The sequence below is a fragment of the Heptranchias perlo genome, chromosome 23 (assembly GCF_035084215.1).
Source record: "Heptranchias perlo isolate sHepPer1 chromosome 23, sHepPer1.hap1, whole genome shotgun sequence".
NCBI lineage: Eukaryota > Metazoa > Chordata > Chondrichthyes > Hexanchiformes > Hexanchidae > Heptranchias > Heptranchias perlo.
The window spans coordinates 21,192,579-21,213,148 of record NC_090347.1 but is presented as its reverse complement, the minus strand read 5'-3'; the positions used below and the strand labels follow the sequence as shown (position 1 = coordinate 21,213,148).

At 43.0% G+C, this 20,570-nt stretch overlaps 1 protein-coding gene across 2 annotated transcripts in view; it reads left to right on the top strand.

Moving 5' to 3' along the window:
* Positions 1–18,766, top strand: part of ccdc57 (coiled-coil domain containing 57) — a 141,249-nt gene extending 122,483 nt beyond the window's left edge. For both annotated transcript variants that reach the window (XM_068004164.1, XM_068004163.1), the window contains exon 20: positions 14,974–18,766. In XM_068004164.1, coding sequence (XP_067860265.1) covers positions 14,974–15,197 — 224 coding nt within the window. In that variant the 3' untranslated portion in view covers positions 15,198–18,766. The remainder of the gene's footprint in view (positions 1–14,973) is intronic.
* The last annotated feature ends 1,804 nt before the right edge of the window (positions 18,767–20,570 follow it).

Genomic DNA, 20,570 nt, shown 5'->3' with positions numbered 1-20,570 from the left:
TCAAAAAATTAATTATGAAGTGTTTTAAGATATTTCTGAAAGACATGATAAGGTGCTAAATAAATGCAAGTCTCCTTTTTTAACAAAAAAAAAATTAGGACAAGATGGGAGTGAATTTACTTCCACAATCCCATTGCAGCAGAGAATATCAGAAAACTTGGGTGGTGAGGCCTACTGCTTTGTCAGTGCACCTACTTGGATTTCCCTCCCCCTCCCTACCAATGGGTTTTCTGGTGGCTGCTCCTTCCTGCAACAATGTGTGCAGATGGTGGTCCAGAGGTAGGACCTGGGTGCCAGGTGGATTTCCCTCCTTTCTGGCCCAATTACTGTTTTGTCCTAGGGCCGCCACTTGGAAGATGGCAGTAGGCCCTGGGAAGCGGCAGTGAAGGCCCAAGATCCCACAAAGGAGGGAGAGGGTCTTGTTATGGACCATTCAGTCGGTCCCAAACACAACTGCTGAAGGCTTTGGTCTGGCTGAAACCTTCAGTGAGAGCCTTCATTTTGATTTTTGTAGCACTTAAGCCACTTTAAGGTCCTTCGTCACCTCATCCAGTGCTTGTGCATCATCCCTACTGCAGCACTTGGTTACACTGACAGGCTCCTTCTTCATGGCGGGCATTCTACCAGAAGCCTGCCGTGCACATGCAATTAGCCCTGACCCAGAAAAATGGGTCGGGTTGGGGTGGTTACGGAGGGGCAGGTAGAAGTCCTACTCTACCGGAGCCCCAACAGGAGAATCTACCACCCCCCCCCCACAACAATATTTTGACCACTTGAAACCTTTTTCAGGTCACTTAAACAGAGACTTACTCTGACGTCACTGCCTAGGCTACTCTATGGCCAGTGGATGTGTGATAGCACCTGAATTTACTCTCTTCCTTCTTCACTGCAATTCAGCACCCTTTCTTTCACCCGACAGCATGGTTGAAATTGGTGACTGGGTGTTTTTGCTTTTTTGGCTGTTTTGAGTAGAAGAGAATTAATTTATTAACATTGTCTAGGCCAAGAGAAAAGTTGATATCTTTTAAGGATAGCTGCTGGGATTTAGTTCAAATTGTGACACAAATGTTAGTACTGTAACAGAACATCTTTCGAGGTAACATGTTGCTAAAATAACATGTGGGATGTAAGTGCATACTGAGTGTGCTGAGCAAACAATTTTGAAATTGTACTTCCGATTCCCAAATCCAAATCGTTAATGTAAATTGTGAAAAGGTAAAAAATGGCACAGATCCTGGCGAATGGGAAAGATACAAAGGTCACAAAACAGATAGTAAGAGCTACAAAAAGAGAGTATGAAAAGAAACTCGCAAGGGATATCAAAACCAATACGAAGAACATTTATAGTTATATTAGGAAAAAGAGGGTGGTCAGGAGCAGCGTTGGCCCCTTAAAAACTGAAAGTGGGGATATTGTCATTGACAATGGGGAAATGGCAGACATGTTGAACAATTACTTTGCGTCAGTATTTACAGTCGAAAAAGAGGATAGCATGCCGGAAATCCCAAGAAAACATATTGAATCGGGGAAAGGGACTCGATAAAATTAATTAACGTAAGTAAAGCAATGGTAATGAAGAAAGTAATAGCACTAAAGAGTGACAAATCCCCACGACCAGATGGTTTCCATCCAAGGATTTTAAAGGAAGTAGGTGAGCACATTGCAGATGCCCTAACTATAATCTTTCAAAGTTCTCTAGATTCATGAACTGTCCCTCCAGATTGGAAAATTGCACATGTCACTCCGCTTTTTAAGAAAGGAGAGAGAGGGAAACCAGGGAATTATAGACCAGTTAGCCTAACATCTGTTGTGGGGAAAATGCTGAAGTCTATAATTAAGCATAGGGTGACTGAACACCTCGAAAATTTTCAGTTAATCAGAGAGAGCCAGCATGGATTTGTGAAAGGTAGGTCGTGCCTGACAAACCTGATTGAATTTTTTGAAGAGGTGACTAAAGTAGTGGACAGGGGAATGTCAATGGATGTTATTTATATGGACTTCCAGAAGGCATTTGATAAGGTCCCACATAAGAGACTGTTAGCTAAGATAGAAGCCCATGGAATCGAGGGAAAAGTACGGACTTGGTTAGGAAGTTGGCTGAGCGAAAGGCGACAGAGAGTAGGGATATTGGGTAGGTACACACATTGTCAGGATGTGACTAGTGGAGTCCCGCAGGGATCTGTCTTGGGGCCTCAATTATTCACAATATTTATTAACGACTTAGATGAAGGCATAGAAAGTCTCATATCTAAGTTTGCCGATGACACAAAGATTGGTGGCATTGTAAGCAGTGTAGATGAAAACATAAAATTACAAAGGGATATTGATAGATTAGGTGAATGGGCAAAACTGTGGCAAATGGAATTCAATGTAGACAAATGTGAGGTCATCTACTTTGGATCAAAAAAGGATAGAACAGGGTACTTTCTAAATGGTAAAAAGTTAAAAACAGTGGATGTCCAAAGGGACTTAGGGGTTCAGGTTCATAGATCATTGAAGTGTCATGAACAGGTGCAGAAAATAATCAAGGCGGCAAATGGAATGCTGGCCTTTATATCTAGAGGACTAGATTACAAGGGGGCAGAAGTTATGCTGCAGCTATACAAAACCCTGGTTAGACCGCACCTGGAGTATTGTGAGCAGTTCTGGGCACCGCACCTTCGGAAGGACATATTGGCCTTGGAGGGAGTGCAGCGTAGGTTTACTAGAATGATACCCGGACTTCAAGGGTTAAGTCACGAGGAGAGATTACACAAATTGGGGTTGTATTCTCTAGAGTTTAGAAGATTAAGGGGTGATCTGATCGAAGTTTATAAGATATTAAGGGGAACAGATAGGGTGGATAGAGAGAAACTATTTCTGCTGGTTGGGGATTTTAGGAGTAGGGGGCACAGTCTTAAAAATTAGAGCCAGACCTTTCAGGAGCGAGATTAGAAAACATTTCTACACACAAAGGGTTGTAGAAGTTTGGAACTCTCTTCCGCAAACGGCAATTGATACTAGCTCAATTGCTAAATTTAAATCTGAGATAGATAGCTTTTTGGCAACCAAAGGTATTAAGGGATATGGGCCAAAGGCAGGTATACGGAGTTAGATCACAGATCAGCCATGATATTATTAAATGGCGAAGCAGGCACGAGGAGCTGAATGGCCGACTCCTGTTCCTATGTTCCTGTGTTCTTCCTGGTGTAGTAAGATTCTTTACACTTCCTATGTACAACAGTGGTCCCAGCAGCAATCCCTGTGGGACACCTTTTGCCAGTCTGAGTACGTACCCTCTATTTTCTGTTTCGTAGCCAACTTGCTATCCATTCTGCTACGGGTCCCCTGACTCCACATGCTCTCACCTTAGTTGTGAGTCTACAATGCGGTACCTTATCAAAAGCCTTTTGAAAATCCAAGTATATCTACTGGGCAATTGGACAATCCCCAATTGGACATTTGTGTGTGAGCCTAGGCAATGTCACCAGACTATTTGACTATAGAGGACATCATAGCTGAGCCTTTCCCCTGTTCCCAACATGCATAGACACACGTGCACTTTCCAGCAGCAGTCATTGCATAGCGACCAGAAGCAGGAGCCCCAGCTACCTTTTTTAGTTAAAGAGCTCAGATTGCTGGAGGAATCCAACAACCTTCCTGGCTGAGATTAGCTCAGGGTCATTTTCAAAATGGCAATCTGTAACTAGTGGGGTGCCACAGGGATCAGAGCTGGGGCCTCAACTATTTACAATATATATCAATGACTTGGATGAAGGAAATTTGCTGATGATACAAAGATAGGTGGAAAAGCAAGTTGCGATGAGGACACAAAGTGTCTGCAAAGGGATATTGACAGGTTAAGCGAATGGGCAACAATTTGGCAGATGGAATATAATGTGGGAAAATGTGAAGTCATCCACTTTGAGAGGAAAAATAAAAAAGCAAAATATTATTTGAATGGAGAAATATTGCAAAATGCTGCGGTACGGAGGGATCTGGGTGTCCTCGTACATGAAACACAAAAAGTCAACATACAGGTGCAGCAGGTAATCCGGAAGGCAAATGGAATATTGGCCTTTATTTCTAGGGGGATGAAGTATAAAAGCAGGGAAGTCATGCTACAACTGTACAGGGTGCTGGTGAGACCACATCTGGAATACTGCGTACAGTTCTGGTGCCCTTATTTAAGGAAGGACATACTTGCATTGGAGGCAGTTCAGAGAAGGTTCAGTAGGTTGATTCCGGGTATGGAAGTGTTGTCTTATGAGGAAAGATTGAACAGGTTGGGTTTATACTCATTGGAGTTTAGAAGAATGAGAGGAGACCTTATTGAAACACACAAGATTCTGAGGGGACTCGATAGGGTAGATGCTGAGAGGATGTTACCCCTCATGGGGGAATCTAAAACTAGGGGACATAGTCTCAGAATATGGGGTCGCCCATTTAAGATGGAAATGAGGAGGAATTTCTTCTCCCAGAGGGTCGTGATTCTTTGGAATTCTTTACCCCAAAAAGCTGTGGAGGCTGAGTCATTGAATACATTCAAGGCTGAGTTAGACAAATTTTTGATCAGCAAGGGAATCCAAGGATATGGGGAAAAGGCGGGAAAGTGGAGTTGAGGTAAAAATCAGATCAGCCATGATCTCATTGAATGGCGGAGCAGGCTCGAGGGGCCGAATGGCCTACTCCTGCTCCTATATCTTATGGTCTTATAGTATTGAAAGGGGCCTGAGAAATTCCTGGCCATCCATGCAACAGTTCTGCTGAATTTCAAGGAAAAGTTCTGCAACAAAATTGCAGCTTCATTCCTGGGATTGAATTAAATTTTACTTTGTTGCATATTTCAGATCAGTCACTTGTTTGGTTTAGGTCTACAGGGACTGTCATCGTGGGAATGGTTTGATTGCAAATCGCTGTCTCTGTCTGGGAATAAATGTTATCTATTTTGGGAGCTAGCTGAAATAATTTTAACACTTTAGATTGCCTGACCAACCTGGTTGAATTTTTTGAAGAAATAACTAAAGTAATGGACAGGGGATTGTCTATGGATATTGTTTAAATGGACTTCCAGAAGGCATTCGATAAAGTCCCTCATAAGAGAATGTTAGCTAAAGTTGAAGCTCGTGGAATTGAGAGCAAATTATTGATCTGGTTAGGAAATTGGCTGAGCGGCAGGACACAGAGAGTTGGGATAATGGACAGGTACTCAAATTGGCAGAATGTGACTAGTGGTGTCCCACAGGGATCTGTGTTGGGGCCTCAACTATTCACTGTATTTAATAACGACTTAGATGACGGGATGAAGAGCCACATATCCAAGTTTGCCGATGACTGCTGATAGGCAGCATTGTAATCAGTGTAGATGGAAACATAAAATTACAGAGATATTAATAGATTAAATGAATGGGCAAAACAGTGGCAACTGTGGATTTCAATGTAGGCAAGTGTGAGGTCATCCACTTTGGACCTAAAAAGGATAAATCAGAGTACTTTCTAAATGGTGAAAAGCTCAAAACAGTAGAGGCCCAAAGAGACTTAGGGGTCCATGTACATAGATTATTAAAATGTCATGGACAGGTACAGAAAATAATCAAAAAAGCTAATGGAATGCTGGCCTTTATATCTAGAGGGCTAGAATACAAGTGGGTAGAAGTTATGCTACAGTTATACAAAGCCCTGGTTAGACCACACCTGGACTACTGTGTTCAGTTCAGGGCACAACAGCGGATGCAAGATGCTAAGCGATTCGATAACCAATGGATCAGATCAAAGCTCTGCAGTCCTGCCACATCCAGTCTTGAATGATGGTGGATAATTAAACAACTAACGGGAGGAGAAGGCTCTGTAAACATCCCCATCCTCAATGATGGCGGAGTCCAGCACGTGAGTGCAAAAGACAAGGCTGAAGCGTTTGGAACCATCTGCAGCCAGAAGTGATCCATCTCGGTCTCCTCCCGATATCCCCACCATCACAGAAGCCAGTCTTCAGCCAATTCGATTCACTCCACGTGATATCAAGAAACGGCTGAGTGCACTGGATACAGCAAAGGCTATGGGGCCCCGACAACATCCCGGCTGTAGTGCTGAAGACTTGTACTCCAGAACTAGCTGCGCCTCTACCCAAGCTGTTCCAGTACAGCTACAACACTAGCATCTACCCGACAATGTGGAAAATTGCCCAGATATGTCCTGTCCACAAAAAGCAGGACAAATCAAATCCGGCCAATTACCGCCCCATCAGTCTACTCTCAATCATCAGCAAAGTGATAGAAGGTGTCCTTGACAGTGCTATCTTGCGGCACTTACTCACCAATAACCTGCTCACCGATGCTCAGTTTGGGTTCCGCCAGGACCACTCGGCTCCAGACCTCATTACAGCCTTGATCCAAACGTGGACAAAAGAGCTGAATTCCAGAGGTGAGGTGTTCCTCAGGGCAGCGTCCTAGGCCTAACTATCTTCAGCTGCTTCATCAATGACCGTCATAAGGTCAGAAATGGGGATGTTCATTGATGATTGCACAGTGTTCAGTTCTATTCGCAACCCCTCAGATAATGAAACAGTTCGAGCCCGCATGCAGCAAGACCTGGACAACATCCAGGCTTGGGCTGATAAGTGGCAAGTAGCATTCGCACCAGACAAGTGCCGGGCAATGACCATCTCCAACAAGAGAGAGTCTCCCCTTGACATTCAATGGCATTACCATCGCCGAATCCCCCACCATCAACATCCTGGGGTTCACCATTGACCAGAAACTTAACTGGACCAGCCACATAAATACTGTGGCTACAAGAGCAGGTCAGAGGCTGGGTATTCTGCAGCGAGTGACTCACCTCCTGACTCCCCAAAGCCTTTCCACCATCTACAAGGCACAAGTCAGGAGAGTGATGGAATACTGTCCACTTGCCTGGATGAGTGCAGCTCCAACAACACTCAAGATGCTCGACACCATCCAGGACAAAGCAGACCGCTTGATTGGCACCCCAAACCCGCGACCTCTACCACCTAGAAGGACAAGAGCAGCAGGCACATGGGAACAACACCACCTGCACGTTCCCCTCCAAGTCACACACCATCCCGACTTGGAAATATATCGCCGTTCCTTCATTGTCGCTGGGTCAAAATCCTGGAACTCCCTTACTAACAGCACTGTGGGAGAACCGTCACCACACGGACTGCAGCGGTTCAAGAAGGCGGCTCACCACCACCTTCTCGAGGGCAATTAGGGATGGGCAATAAATGCCGGCCTTGCCAGCGACGCCCACATCCCGTGAACGAATAATAAAAAAAAAATCCACCACCCTAAACATTCACTCCCTTCACTGTGGCTGCAGAGTGTACTATCCACAGGATGCACTACAGCACCTCCCAAACCCACGACCTCTACCACCTAGAAGGACAAGAGCAGCAAGCACATGGGAACAACAACACCTGCAAGTACCCCTCCAAGTCAGACACCATCCCGACTTGGAAATATATTGCCGTTCCTTCATCGTCGCTGGGTCAAGGGAAAACCTTCACCACACGGACTGCAGCGGTTCAAGAAGGCGGCTCACCACCACCTTCTCAAGGGCAATTAGGGATGGGCAATAAATGCTGGCCTCACCAGCGACGCCCAAATCCCATGAACGAATAAAAACAAAAGGAGGGATATATTGGTCTTGGAGGGAGTGCAGCGTAGATTTACTGGAATGATACCTGGATTCCAAGGGTTAAATTACGAGAAGAGAGTACACAAATTAGGGTTGTATTCCCTGGAATTTAGAAGATTAAGGGGTGATTTGATCTACGTTTTCAAGATATTAAGGAGAACTCTTGGAGTAGATAGAGGGAAGCTATTTCCGCTGGTTGGGGAGTCTAGGACTAGGGGACATAGCCTAAAAATTAGAGCCAGGACTTTCAGGAGTGAAGTTAGGAAACACTTCTACACGTAAAGGGTGATAGAAGTTTGGAACTCTCTTCCGCAAACGGCAGTTGATGCTGGCTCAATTGTTAATTTTAATTCTGAGATTGAAAGATTTTTGTTAACCAAAGGTGTTAAGGGATATGGGGCTAAGGTGGGTATATGTAGTTAGGTCACAGATCAGCCATGATCTCACTGAATGGCGGAATGGGCTCGAGGAGCTAAATGTTCTACTCCTGTTCCTATGTCCCTATTTACATCAGAGAACTGCTGCCTATCAGCAGACAACCTGAATGAATAAATGACTAACCAACAATGTAAGACCAGCAGAAATCAGTAGTTCAGCACATGAGGTGACCATACTCTAGACTACCCGTACTTGCACTGGGTGGATTATGCAACAAATTCCAGACAGTAAGATTGCAGTAAGAGACAGTTCTTTCACATTTGAAATACGACATTGCAAATTCAGATCAAGCAATTTTGTAACTATATGAACTCCAACTTTCTCAAAAGCTATTCCAATTCCAATTTATTTCAAATGAGCCCTTTCACTAGTATTAAATTCAGTTTAAATGAAATGCTTCAAGGCATTTCGTGTGTCCTGTCTTATGCAGATAGTATAATTTCAGCAGTGTTCTACGTATAAAAAAATGACCTTGATGACATTCAGAAACTGATTTTTGTTTTCTTGTTTTATGTCTTTTATTAAAATCCTGAACCATTTCCTTTTTAATAGCTTAAAAACAATTACCATAAATAGGAACATAGAAACAGGAGTAGGCCACTCAGCCCCTCGAACCTGCTCCGCCATTTGATAAAATCATGGCTGATCTGTGATCTAACACCATATACCTGCCTTTGGCCCATATCCCTTAATACCTTTGATTGCCAAAAAGCTATCTATCCCAGATTTAAAATTAACAATTGAGCTAACATCAATTGCCGTTTGCGGAAGAGAGTTCCAAACTTCTACCTTCCTTTGTGTGTAGAAGTGTTTTCTAATCTCACTCCTGAAAGGTCTGGCTCTAATTTTTAGACTGTGCCCCCTACTCCTAAAATCCCCAACCAGCGGAAATAGTTTCTCTCTATCCACCCTATCTGTTCCCCTTAATATCTTATAAACTTCAATCAGATCACCCCTTAACCTTCTAAACTCTAGAGAATACAACCCCAATTTGCGTAATCTCTCCTCGTACCTTAACCCTTGAAGTCCGGGCATCATTCTAGTAAACCTATGCTGCACTCCCTCCAAGGCCAATATGTCCTTCCGAAGGTGCGGTGCCCAGAACTGCTCACAGTACTCCAGGTGCGGTCTAACCAGGGTTTTGTATAACTGCAGCATATCTTCTGCCCCCTTGTACTCTAGTCCTCTAGATATAAAGGCCAGCATTCCATTTGCCGCCTTGATTATTTTCTGCACCTGTTCATGACACTTCAATGATCTATGTACCTGAACCCCTAAGTCCCTTTGGACATCCACTGTTTTTAACTTTTTACCATTTAGAAAGTACCCTGTTCTATCCTTTTTTGATCCAAAGTGGATGACCTCACATTTGCCTACATTGAATTCCATTTGCCACAGTTTTGCCCATTCACCTAATCTATCAATATCCCTTTGTAATTTTATGTTTTCATCTACACTGCTTACAATGCTACCAATCTTTGTGTCATCGGCAAACTTAGATATGAGACTTTCTATGCCTTCATCTAAGTTGTTAATAAATATTGTGAATAATTGAGGCCCCAAGACAGATCCCTGCGGGACTCCACTAGTCACATCCTGCCAATGTGAGTACCTACCCATTATCCCTACTCTCTGTCGCCTTTCTCTCAGCCAACTTCCTAACCAAGTCCGTACTTTTCCCTCGATTCCATGGGCTTCTATCTTAGCTAACAGTCTCTTATGTGGGACCTTATCAAATGCCTTCTGGAAGTCCATATAAATAACATCCATTGACATTCCCCTGTCCACTGCTTTAGTCACCTCTTCAAAAAATTCAATCAAGTTTGTCAGGCACGACCTACCTTTCACAAATCCATGCTGGCTCTCTCTGATTAACTGAAAATTTTCGAGGTGTTCAGTCACCCTATCCTTAATTATAGACTCCAGTATTTTCCCACAACAGATGTTAGGCTAACTGATCTATAATTCCCTGGTTTCCCTCTCTCTCCTTTCTTAAAAAGCAGAGTGACATGTGCAATACAATTCTGCAAGTATCTACATAGCTGGATTCCATCAACTATATGGATTTTATTTTCAATTTTTTGTAACCACAAGCACAGCAATTTAAGTTTCTGTCACAAAATTTTTACTAAATAAGATTGAATAGATATTTACTGCATATGGTATAAACATGGAAATGCTGTGCATTCTGGTAATCAGGAATAAAAAGAAAAGCTTGCTTGGATTGAGTTAGACATTTCCAGTGGACACAGTGGGCCAAAATTTGCTGAAAAAAATAACGGTGTGTGAACGACACGCACTGTTATTAATGTGCAAACCGGGCACACCGCGAAATGCCCTGCTCCAGCAAATTCGGCCCAGTGGATCGAAGAAGGAGGTCAATGTTGAACAAGGTCTTGCAGGACAGAAGGAAGCTAAATGAGAGAAAAATGTAGAATTTGATCGAAAAAGTCACATTTATGGAATGTTTGGGATAGAAAAACATGTGAAGATGGTATTTTTCTCTTCACAAAGACATCAAAACCCAAGCGAAGTCAGATTGCTGGTGATTTCATGTCTGTTTCAAACTAATCTTAATAAAAGATAATAATGCAGATGTCTATGTTTTGGAAATGAAGTTGTGGCAGCTGTGAATTTTCTGGGAACAATACTGAAAACAATACTGAAAGATTTATAAATCTGAAGGGCATGTCGTTGATGATCCAGGAATAAAGAATCATGAAAATAATGAGTTCCCCTGAGTAAATAAATAAGTTGAAAGTGCGAACTGGTAACAGGTGGTCAATTATAATATGCAGAACATGCAGGAAATATGCCAATTGTGCACAATCAAAACACCCAGAATCTGCGCTCGATTTTAACTCCCAGGTGGGAACTTGGCAAGGCGAGCACCATGCATGTCCAGGAGCGGCAGCAGGTGGGCTTGGCCAATTTTAACAGCCAGGCCTCATAAGTATGCCGTTTGCTGACTTCCCAACCGAAACGGCCGGATATTGGCAGGAAATGGCTGCTCGGCTTTTAAAATTGGTTGGGAGGAGGCTGCTGTCAGGGATCCAGGGAAACAATTCCTGGTACAAGTTAAGTGGATTGGTGGGGCTCAGCAGGGGAATCACTTCGGGGTGGGAGGGGGGGAGCCCGGGGCAGGGGAGGTCCAAGGCTTCCTTGAGGGGTGCAGAGAAGCCCTCCAGCTCTTCCTGGCCCACTAGCAATCAAATAAATTTTTTAAAACTTACCTTGCTGGCCCTCTTCTGGCGTTGGCTTCTGTTCCCGGCAGGTTTAGCCTAGCAGGGAAACCATCACTGCTCCCCCACTCAGGCCTCGGGCTGAATTAGCAGATCGGTGTCCCGTTGACGCCATTTGAAGAGCAGAGATAGAAAGGGTAGATTATTCTAATTATAAGAATCATTGTTCAATACAATCAGTACAATTATTTTACTTTGTTTATCTTATCTGCTGCAGCTCTTGAGAAAATGGAAGTCAGGATTGACGTGACCAGAGCTTGGGGGTCAATCACATGGGAATGATGACCTCCTAATGAGTTGCATTTAAATAAGATTGTCTAGATTAAGACAAATGTGATGAGAAAGGTTACAGAGAATTACAAAAGTGTTAAAGGAGGTGTGTGACCGTGCGTACTATATGCAAAACATTTAATATATTGTTAGTGAATCTCTCATAGCATTCATTACTCATGGTAAGTCAGAGGAGTTTGTGGCTGGGACTGAAGACAATGGCATCGGTCTTCCCAATGTTTAATTGGAGGAAATTTCGACTCATTCTGAAGTGGATTTTAGACAAGCAGTCCTGGATGAGGCAAAATTTCCTCTAATTAAACATTGAGAAGTCTGAAGCTATTGTCTTCGGCCCCTGCCACAAAAGGGTGGAGATCTGGTGTAACTAGGTACTATCTCAAATTCTTCCCCTGCCCCGTCCAGATGTTTTTCATCACCGAGGACCAAGAATTTCTGGGCTAGTATGTTAATGGTAATCCTAATTCTTAGACACTGTTCATCTTATATATTTAAATATTTCTGATGGAATTGTTCCCCTTTTATCAGTAATTTTCTCACCTATTGCCCTGAAGGAAGGTTTTCTTGTTAGAGGACAACTCCACCAGTGCTGTCACATTTTGGTACCTCACTCAAGCTGCCATTATTCATCTGAGAGTGTTGACAGTGTATGTCAAGCAGGCTATTAAACCAAAGCAGAGATCACAACCTAGCCTGATTCTATTCTCACCTAATGTCCATACATGTGCACTTTCAGCTGGGTTGTTGAAATATAAATCTGACCAATCTTCCTTTCCCTCAGTACTGAGGCCAATTGCGGCATGCAACTGTCACCCCAGTGAGATGAGCTAACTCAGCACAGACTGGGAATTGGCTATAATTTAGTCACTCACTGGATAAACTGAGCTATTGATAAACCTTAAATCTCCCTCTTTAAATATCCATTCTTGATTTACAATAGTGATATGATCTACATGTGGTTGGATGCCACATAAAGGCATTTTATTATCCGAGACTGCAATGATAAAACAGATTAGAGACACGTGTAGAATGGCTCTTGTTAAATTATTTTTCCTGATCAGAGAAGGCGCTTGTAACAAAGATAAGGAAGCCTTTTTTTGTTGTTGCTAGCAAGAAGGAAACAACTTTTGTTTTTGTGTTTAATTCATGACCACTTCTGTTCCAGGGATGTCCACCTTAAAGAAGTTCTGTTCTTCTCCCTGACTGGATTTCTGTTTGTCTCGTTCACTCTGTTCACCTTCGTTGCTGTCTGTTTTCCTTCTTGTGTTTGATCATTTAATCATTTCTGCCATCCACCCTATCGCAGACCTTTCCCTTTTATTCTTTCCCTGCCCCCCTTTCCCCTGGCTCTGGGCTCTGCAACTGCTTAAAAGCTGTTCATCTCTAACATCTTCCAGTTCTAATGAAAGGTCATCGACCTGAAACATTAACTCTCCACAGATGCTGCCTGACTTGCTAAGTGTTTCCAGCATTTTTTGTTTTTATTTCAGATTTTCAGCTTCCACAGTATTTTGCATTTGTTTGAATGAACTAAAGGTACTAGACTACCAGTGTGCCTGTTCCCTGGAACAGGAGCCCACCCTGTCCACTCCAAGAACTGTCCAGGCAACCCTTGTCACTGCTTGATCCAATGTCAACAACAACTTGCATTTATACAGTGCCTGTAACGTAGTAAAACATCCCAAGGCACTTCAAGGAGCGTAATCAGACAAAAATTGACAACGTTTGTGGCAGGAGCCAAAGACAATGGCTTCGGTCTTCCCAATGTTTAATTGGAGGAAATTTTACCTCATCCAGGACTCGATGTCAGACAAGCAGCCTGACAACACAGAGGCAGTGGAGGGGTCGAGGGAGGTAGTGGTGAGGTAGAGCTGGATGTGATCAAAGTACATGTGGAACCTGATGATGTGTTTTTGAATGATGTCACCAAGGGGCAGCATGTAGATGAGAAACAGGAGGGGCCCAAGGAATAGATCCTTGGGGGACTCCAGAGGTAACTGTACGGGGGCAGGAAGAGAAGCCATTGCAGGAGATTCTCTGGCTACAACTGGATAGTAAGAGTGGAACCAGGCGAGGGCAGTCCCATTCAGCTGGATAACGGAGGAGAGACATTGGACGATGGTGCTATCAACCATGTAAAAGGTTGCAGACAGGTCAAGAAGGATGAGGAGAGATAGTGCACCATGGTCACAGTCACAAAGGATGTCATTTGTTACTTTGATTAGGGACGTTTCAGTGCTGTGGTAGGGGTGGAAACCTCATTGAAGAGGTTCAAATATGGAATTTCGGAAAAGATGGGCATTGATTTAGGAGGAAACAACCCGTTCAAGGACTTTGGAGAGGAAAGGGAAGTTAGAGATGGGGACAGAAGTTTGCAAGGACAAAGGGGTCAAGGGTGGGTTTTATGAGACCTTGGCAATTTGTGAATTTGAATTCAGTTTTAAAAACCGGGAAGCAAAAAGTTGGTATCAGTAAAAAAGAAAAGTGACTATGAAGCTGTGGGATTGTTGGAAAAGCCCAATTGGTTCACTAAAGTCCTTTAGGGAAGGAAACTTGCCATCCTTACCCGGTCTGGTCTATGTGTGACTCCAGTCCCACACCGACATGGTTGATTCTTAACTGCGCTCTGAAGTGGCCTAGCAAGCCACTTAGTTGTATCATATCGCTGCAAAGAATAACAATTCAAGAAGAAGGCCCTACCTTCTCAGGACAACTAGGGATGGACAATAAACACCAGGCTTGCCATTGACACTCACATCCCAAGAATGAATAATTAAATAAAAATCCCCAAAGATTGAGAAATGATCAGGTTTCCTTATCTTTAAACAGTATCACTATACAAAAACAGTCACTTTTTTGTGATCATCAAGAATTGTGTCTCATGTAATTTAGTTACAATTGAAAGGCTTTATCTACAAAAATTGATTTTTCATATCTGTGGTATTTCCTCCTAGAGGTGCTACATATTAGGGCTAGCTCCGTGAATATAGATTAACAGCATATCTTTGAAATAGGTGTATTCAAAGAATCTCGGCTGGATTTTTACTGTAAAAAGGCGTTTTTTTAAGGGGGGAAGGGGAAGAACTTTCAAATGTTTTCCAAGATTATAATTATTACTGATGGATGTGGGGAGGGGGTGAAAAATCTGAATGCAGGAGACAAATGTGATTTTAGGGCCAAGCTCCATTGTATCATGGTTCATTGAATTTTCAGTTTTGCTTCTTTGAACACCTGGTGTTGTCATTCTTTCCTGTATAAACAATGGGCAGTGTAAGAAAACTTCTGGTCTAATTTAATAAGTTAGTAACTGTTGAGAAACACACTGTTTCACTCATACTCAAACTTTTTTAAAAGAAAGATTATTTTTCCCTAGATGACGGAAGTATAGAAAAGCTTGGGAATAACACAGGATCAATGATATCAACGCGAGACACCGTTGCCATAAAGAAAGCAGAAATGGAACCAATGTACACCATGCAAGGAGCTAAGGCTAAACTCCACAGCAAGGCAAAACCTCACAACTTTACTGATACTGGAACAAAACAGAAACATTCAACAAAAACTGCAAAGATTAGAAATTACAATATACGTGACTAAAAACTCTCCTGAAGTAAAACCTGAAGCAAATTGTACAAGTGTTACCAATGTGAATTTTTTTCACACTGACTGTCCTAAAATGGCCACTGCACAATTCCATAAAATAACCGCACACTTCGGGATTCTTACAGGTTTAATTTCACTAATGTAGCAGGAACTTTGTCAAAAGCCTTCGGAAGTCAAGAATACCATGTCAAAGGGCTTACCACAGTCCAATTGGGTTGACTCTTCCTCAAAGAAGTCGAGGAGACTGGTCATGCAGGATCTTTTCCCTTCCGAATCCATATTCACTGCTGTTTACTAGGTTATTGCTGTATAGATAATCTTGAGGTTTACTCCCGATAATCAATTTAATTATTTTACATGGAATGGAAGTAAGACTAATGAGTCTGTGATTGCCTGGGTCTGGTTTGTCACATTTTTGAATATGGGCATCACATTAGTTTGTTTTCAATCTTTTGGTACCTCTCCAGTGTCCATTGGCTCCCTCATAACGATTGTCAGTGCTTCACAAATCTCTTTCAGTACTCTGGGATAAATATAATCTGTCTGGGGATTTATTTGTTTGAGCCGAATTAGCCTGTCTAGGACTTCCATCTCACAATAAAGTCATTGATTTTACTTGGGATATCTGTTTGGACAGGGTATGTTGCTCATGTCTTCCCTTGTGAATACTTGAAATAAGTATTCACTCAGAATATTTACTGTTTTGTGCTTGTCCTCAGTTTTGAGACCATTTGCAACTTCAATGGTCTTCATTTGTCTTGATGGTTGAATGCTGTAAAGCATAAGGAATCATTATTAAAGGCTGAAATAACAAGACTAGAGATACATGTAGATTGTACGTTGCTAAATTATCTCTCCGGAACAGAAAAGGAGCTAACAGGAACAGAAATCTTGGCCATATTCATCTTTTAGCAATAATGATTTTAACAAATTGCTGATGATACGCAGTCATAAGCTATAGATGGTAGTAATTTCTACACTAGTCAAAGCATACATAAAAGCAATGACAATCATGTTAATTGTAAAACATTATAACCTATGTAAAGGTCACCTGGGGACTTAAAATTCTTAGCCTCTGACCTTTCTTGTCCCACCCCATTTTCTCCTTCAGAGTTGGTGGTTGGCGTATACCACTTGCCTCAAGAAGATGTGGCAGGACAGTCTACGCCTTAGCCTTTCAGGCTGGTGCCTTAGCACCTTAAAAGCTCTGAGGATTCTCAGGAAGTCTTTGAGATAAGCAGATCTCTATCATCCGATCAGGACAAGTTCTAGTCTATTATCCCTAAAATGGAAAGCCTCACTTTGACATAGGACTCCCAGAGGTCCAACCAACCGGTGAAACATCTCCAAAAAGTGCCAGTGCATTAAAATATCAACCTAAAGATCTCAAACTCTTCCCATGGTTGGGCTCAAACACTTTACTTATGGAACTAAAAACAAAATACTGCAGATTCTGGAAATCTGAATTAAAATCAGAAAATGCTGGAAACGCTCAGCTGGACAGGCAGCATCTGTAGAGAGGAAAGGTAGGTTAATGTTTCAGGTCGATGACTTTTCATCAGAATCCAAAGGGTTATTAACCTTACTTTCTTCTTCCACAGATGCTTCTTGATCTTTTGAGTGTTTGCAGCATTTTGAACTTTACTTATGGACCCTTTTATAGCAGGCTACTTTTTTTAATTAAAAAGAAATCATATTTTAAAATGGTCTCTTGGAATGACCGGCTATAATTGTTCCAGCACAGCAGGTGTTTTGTATCAAACCAAATTCTTTTTCCAATTGCACCTCTGCTGTTGGATGTTAAATTAATGGTGAATGTGTGAATTTTGCTTTCAAAAGGAAACTTCTGTTGTGTAATAAATGCACATTGTTACATATACCCAAGACCTTTCTCACAAAGGATACCATATAGAATAGACCATAACTTTTGACAAGGTCACACGTCAGACTGGTCAAAAAAGTAAAAGCCCATGGAATCCAAAGGAAAGTGGCAATTTGGATCCAAAATTGGCTCAGTGGCAGGAAGCAAAGGGTAATGGTCGATGAGTGTTTTTGTGACTGGAAGGCTGTTTCCAGTGGGGTTCCGCAGGGCTCAGTACTAAGTCCCTTGCTTTTTGTGGTATATATTAATGATTTAGACTTAAATGTACGGGGCATGATTAAGAAGTTTGCAGATGATACAAAAATTGGCCGTATTGTTGATATTGAGAAGGAAAGCTGTTGATTGCAGGAAGATGTCAATGGACTGGTCAGGTGGGCAGAAATGTGGCAAATGGAATTCAATCTGGAGAAATGTGAGGTTATGCATTTGGGAAGGGCAAACAAGGCAAGGGAATACACAATAAATGGGAGGATACTGAGCGGTGTAGAGGAACTGAGGGACCTTAGAGTGCATATCCACAGATCCCTGAAGATAGCAGGACAGGTAGATAAGGTGGTTAAGAAGGCATACAGGATACTTTCCTTTGTTAGCTGAGGCATAGAATATAAGAGCAGGGAGGTTATGCTAGAACTGTATAAAACACTAGTTAGGCCACAGCTTGAGTACTGGGTACAGTTCTAGTCACCACATTACAGGAAAGATGTGTTTGCGCTAGAGAGGGTACAAAGGAGATTCACAAGGATGTTGCCAGGACTGGAGAATTTTAGCTATGAGGAAAGATTGGATAGGCTGGAGTTGTTCTTTTTGGAACAAAGGAGGCTGAGGGGTGATTTAATTGAGGTGTATAAATTTATGAGCAGCTTGGATAAAATGGACAGGAAAGACCTATTTCCCTTAGCGGAGAGGTCAATAGCCAGGGGGGATAGATTTAAAGTAATTAGTAGAAGGATTAGAGGGGAGCCGAGAAAAAACAAATTTTCACTCAGAGGGTGGAAGGGGCCTGGAACTCACTACCTGAAAGGGTGGTAGAGGCAGAAACCCTCATCACATTGGATATGCACTTGAAGTGCCATAACCTACAAGGCTACGGACCAAGTGCTGGAAAGTGAGATTAGGCTGGGTAGCTCTTTTTCGACTGGCACAGACATGATGGGCCGAATTGCCTCCTTTTGTGCCATAAATTCTTCTAAGTTTCTATAACAGGAAATCCCATCTTCTGTCAAGGAATTTAATATATCAGAAAGCTTTGAACTGGTTTTCTATCCAGTACTGACATAAATCCTCTCATAGTACATATGGTGCAATCAGTGGTTTTGCACTTTTCTATAATCTCATTATCAGCTATTGAGACAACGTGCTTTGGTGCAGTCATTTTTCATACCTTCAAGTTATTTATAAACTTATTTCTGTATTGCTCCATATAGTATTAGTAATATCCCAATATCAGTTACTGCAGAATTGTATTTAAAAATAAAAGTGAAGGTTTGATGTATACACTGCATGTATCATCAGTAAGAACTCATTGGAACAGTTCCTCAGCAGAGCAGGTGGTGGAATTCAAAAACACAAGAGAAACAAATTGGTAGATTGCAAACATGCTTGTATCTTGGAAGTGGTATTTTTGTAAAATCAAAGTAAGTATTAAAAAAATTATAAACACAATTCTCCCATAAAACAAAAACTGTCTACGATAAGTTTCATCATTATTTTGCTCCAAAACAATGGACAGAAATTTAAGCAAGAGAATGTTATGAATGATATGGGAGCATATCTGCGATCTTCAGCACCACGCATCTTAACATACCTGCAGGGCTCCAATACCACAGGAATGTTATGTGCACAGTAAAACTCTGTTTGAAACTTGTTCTGCCTAAGGAGAACCTCTCTTCCCCTTCCCCTTGGGCAGATACAAGCACTCCAATTCATGAGCAATGGTTTACACATAATCTAGAAATTATTAGAGTGGTACAATTACAGAAATGTCACTTCTGAATCAAAGGTTTGTGGGTTCAAACCCCACTTCGTGTAATCTTGGCTGACACTCCAGGGCAATACTGAGGAAGTACTGCATTGAGAGAGATGCCATTCATTAGATGAGATTTTAAACCTTTCCCAGTGGTTCAGATGGGTATTAAAGATCCAATCACACTACTAGAAGAAATGCAGGGAGTTCTTCCTAGCTAACATTCCTCCCTCACCAACACCAGCAAAAAATAATATTTATTGGTCATTCATCATATTGTGTTTTGTGACATCTTGCTGTCACACTGGTAGCACAACAGTCAATGGGCCCGATTTTACCAGGGGTGCGGGTTCTCGGCGGGTAGGCCAAAACGCGCCCGGTGAAATTAGTGGGTTGCCCGCGCGATCGTAGCAGGCAACAAACTAATTGGATCCACTTACCTGCTCCTCCGGGTTCCCCGATGCTGATCTGCGCGTCGGGCGGGCTGCGCATGCGCAGTAAGATCTGTCAGCTTGAGGCGCTCTATTTAAAGGGGCAGTCCTCCACTGACAGATGCTGCCACAAACAGCAAAAATTACAGCATGGAGCAGCCCAGGGGGAAGGCTGCTCCCAGTTTAATGATGCCTCACCCCAGGTATCATTAGATGGGGTGAGGAGGAGGGGGAGGACAGAGATCTTCCCCCGGTGGGCGGGAGGAAGCGGCCCACCTCTGCCACCAAGAAGGCCTGGCTCGAGGTGGCAGAGGGGGTCACCTGCACCACCAACATATCGCCCACCTGCATACAGTGCAGGAGGCGCTCCAATGACCTCAGTAGGTCAGCCACAGTGAGAACACGTCGTCTTTCCCCTACACTCCGCCTGCCACAACACTGCCCCCAACCCACATCTCCTTCGGCACTGCCAACACTACTCTGTCACATGACCCCTCATACCCACTCAAACCTCATCCTCAACTTACCTGCACCTACTCACCTCGCGAGTACTCACCCCGCCACTACCACGCAACCCAATCCTCATATAATCTCATGGCTCTATCCCATACTCACCCTCTCGTGCATCTCTCTCACAGCCAGCCTCACTCAACCTGCCACCACCTGTGCTGCAGCCACAGGGCATGCATCACATATGTGCAGTAGGCAGCGTAAGGCAAACGTGTCATGAGCATGAAGGGGATGCACAAGGGTGTTTGAGGGATTGTCATGGTTCTTACTTCTATTGAATAAAAGAACAACTCACATCACACATTATATTGGCACCACTACTGCCATGTCTTCGCGAATCCTGTCCGGTTTGTGCAATAATGCCCGCTCCTGGGTATCCCTATGAGGACCCACCACTGATGCCACCCAGTGTGTCACTGCAGAGTGGGTGTAGGTGTATTTGCAGGGCTCTTCTGCGCAGACGACTGAGAGACATCGGGGATGTCCCCGGTTGCAGCCTGGAAGGCTGTGGAGCAGAAGTTCGGGAGGGCAGTGGTGACTTTGACAGCGACAGGTAGGAAGATGGTGCACGGGCCAGCCAG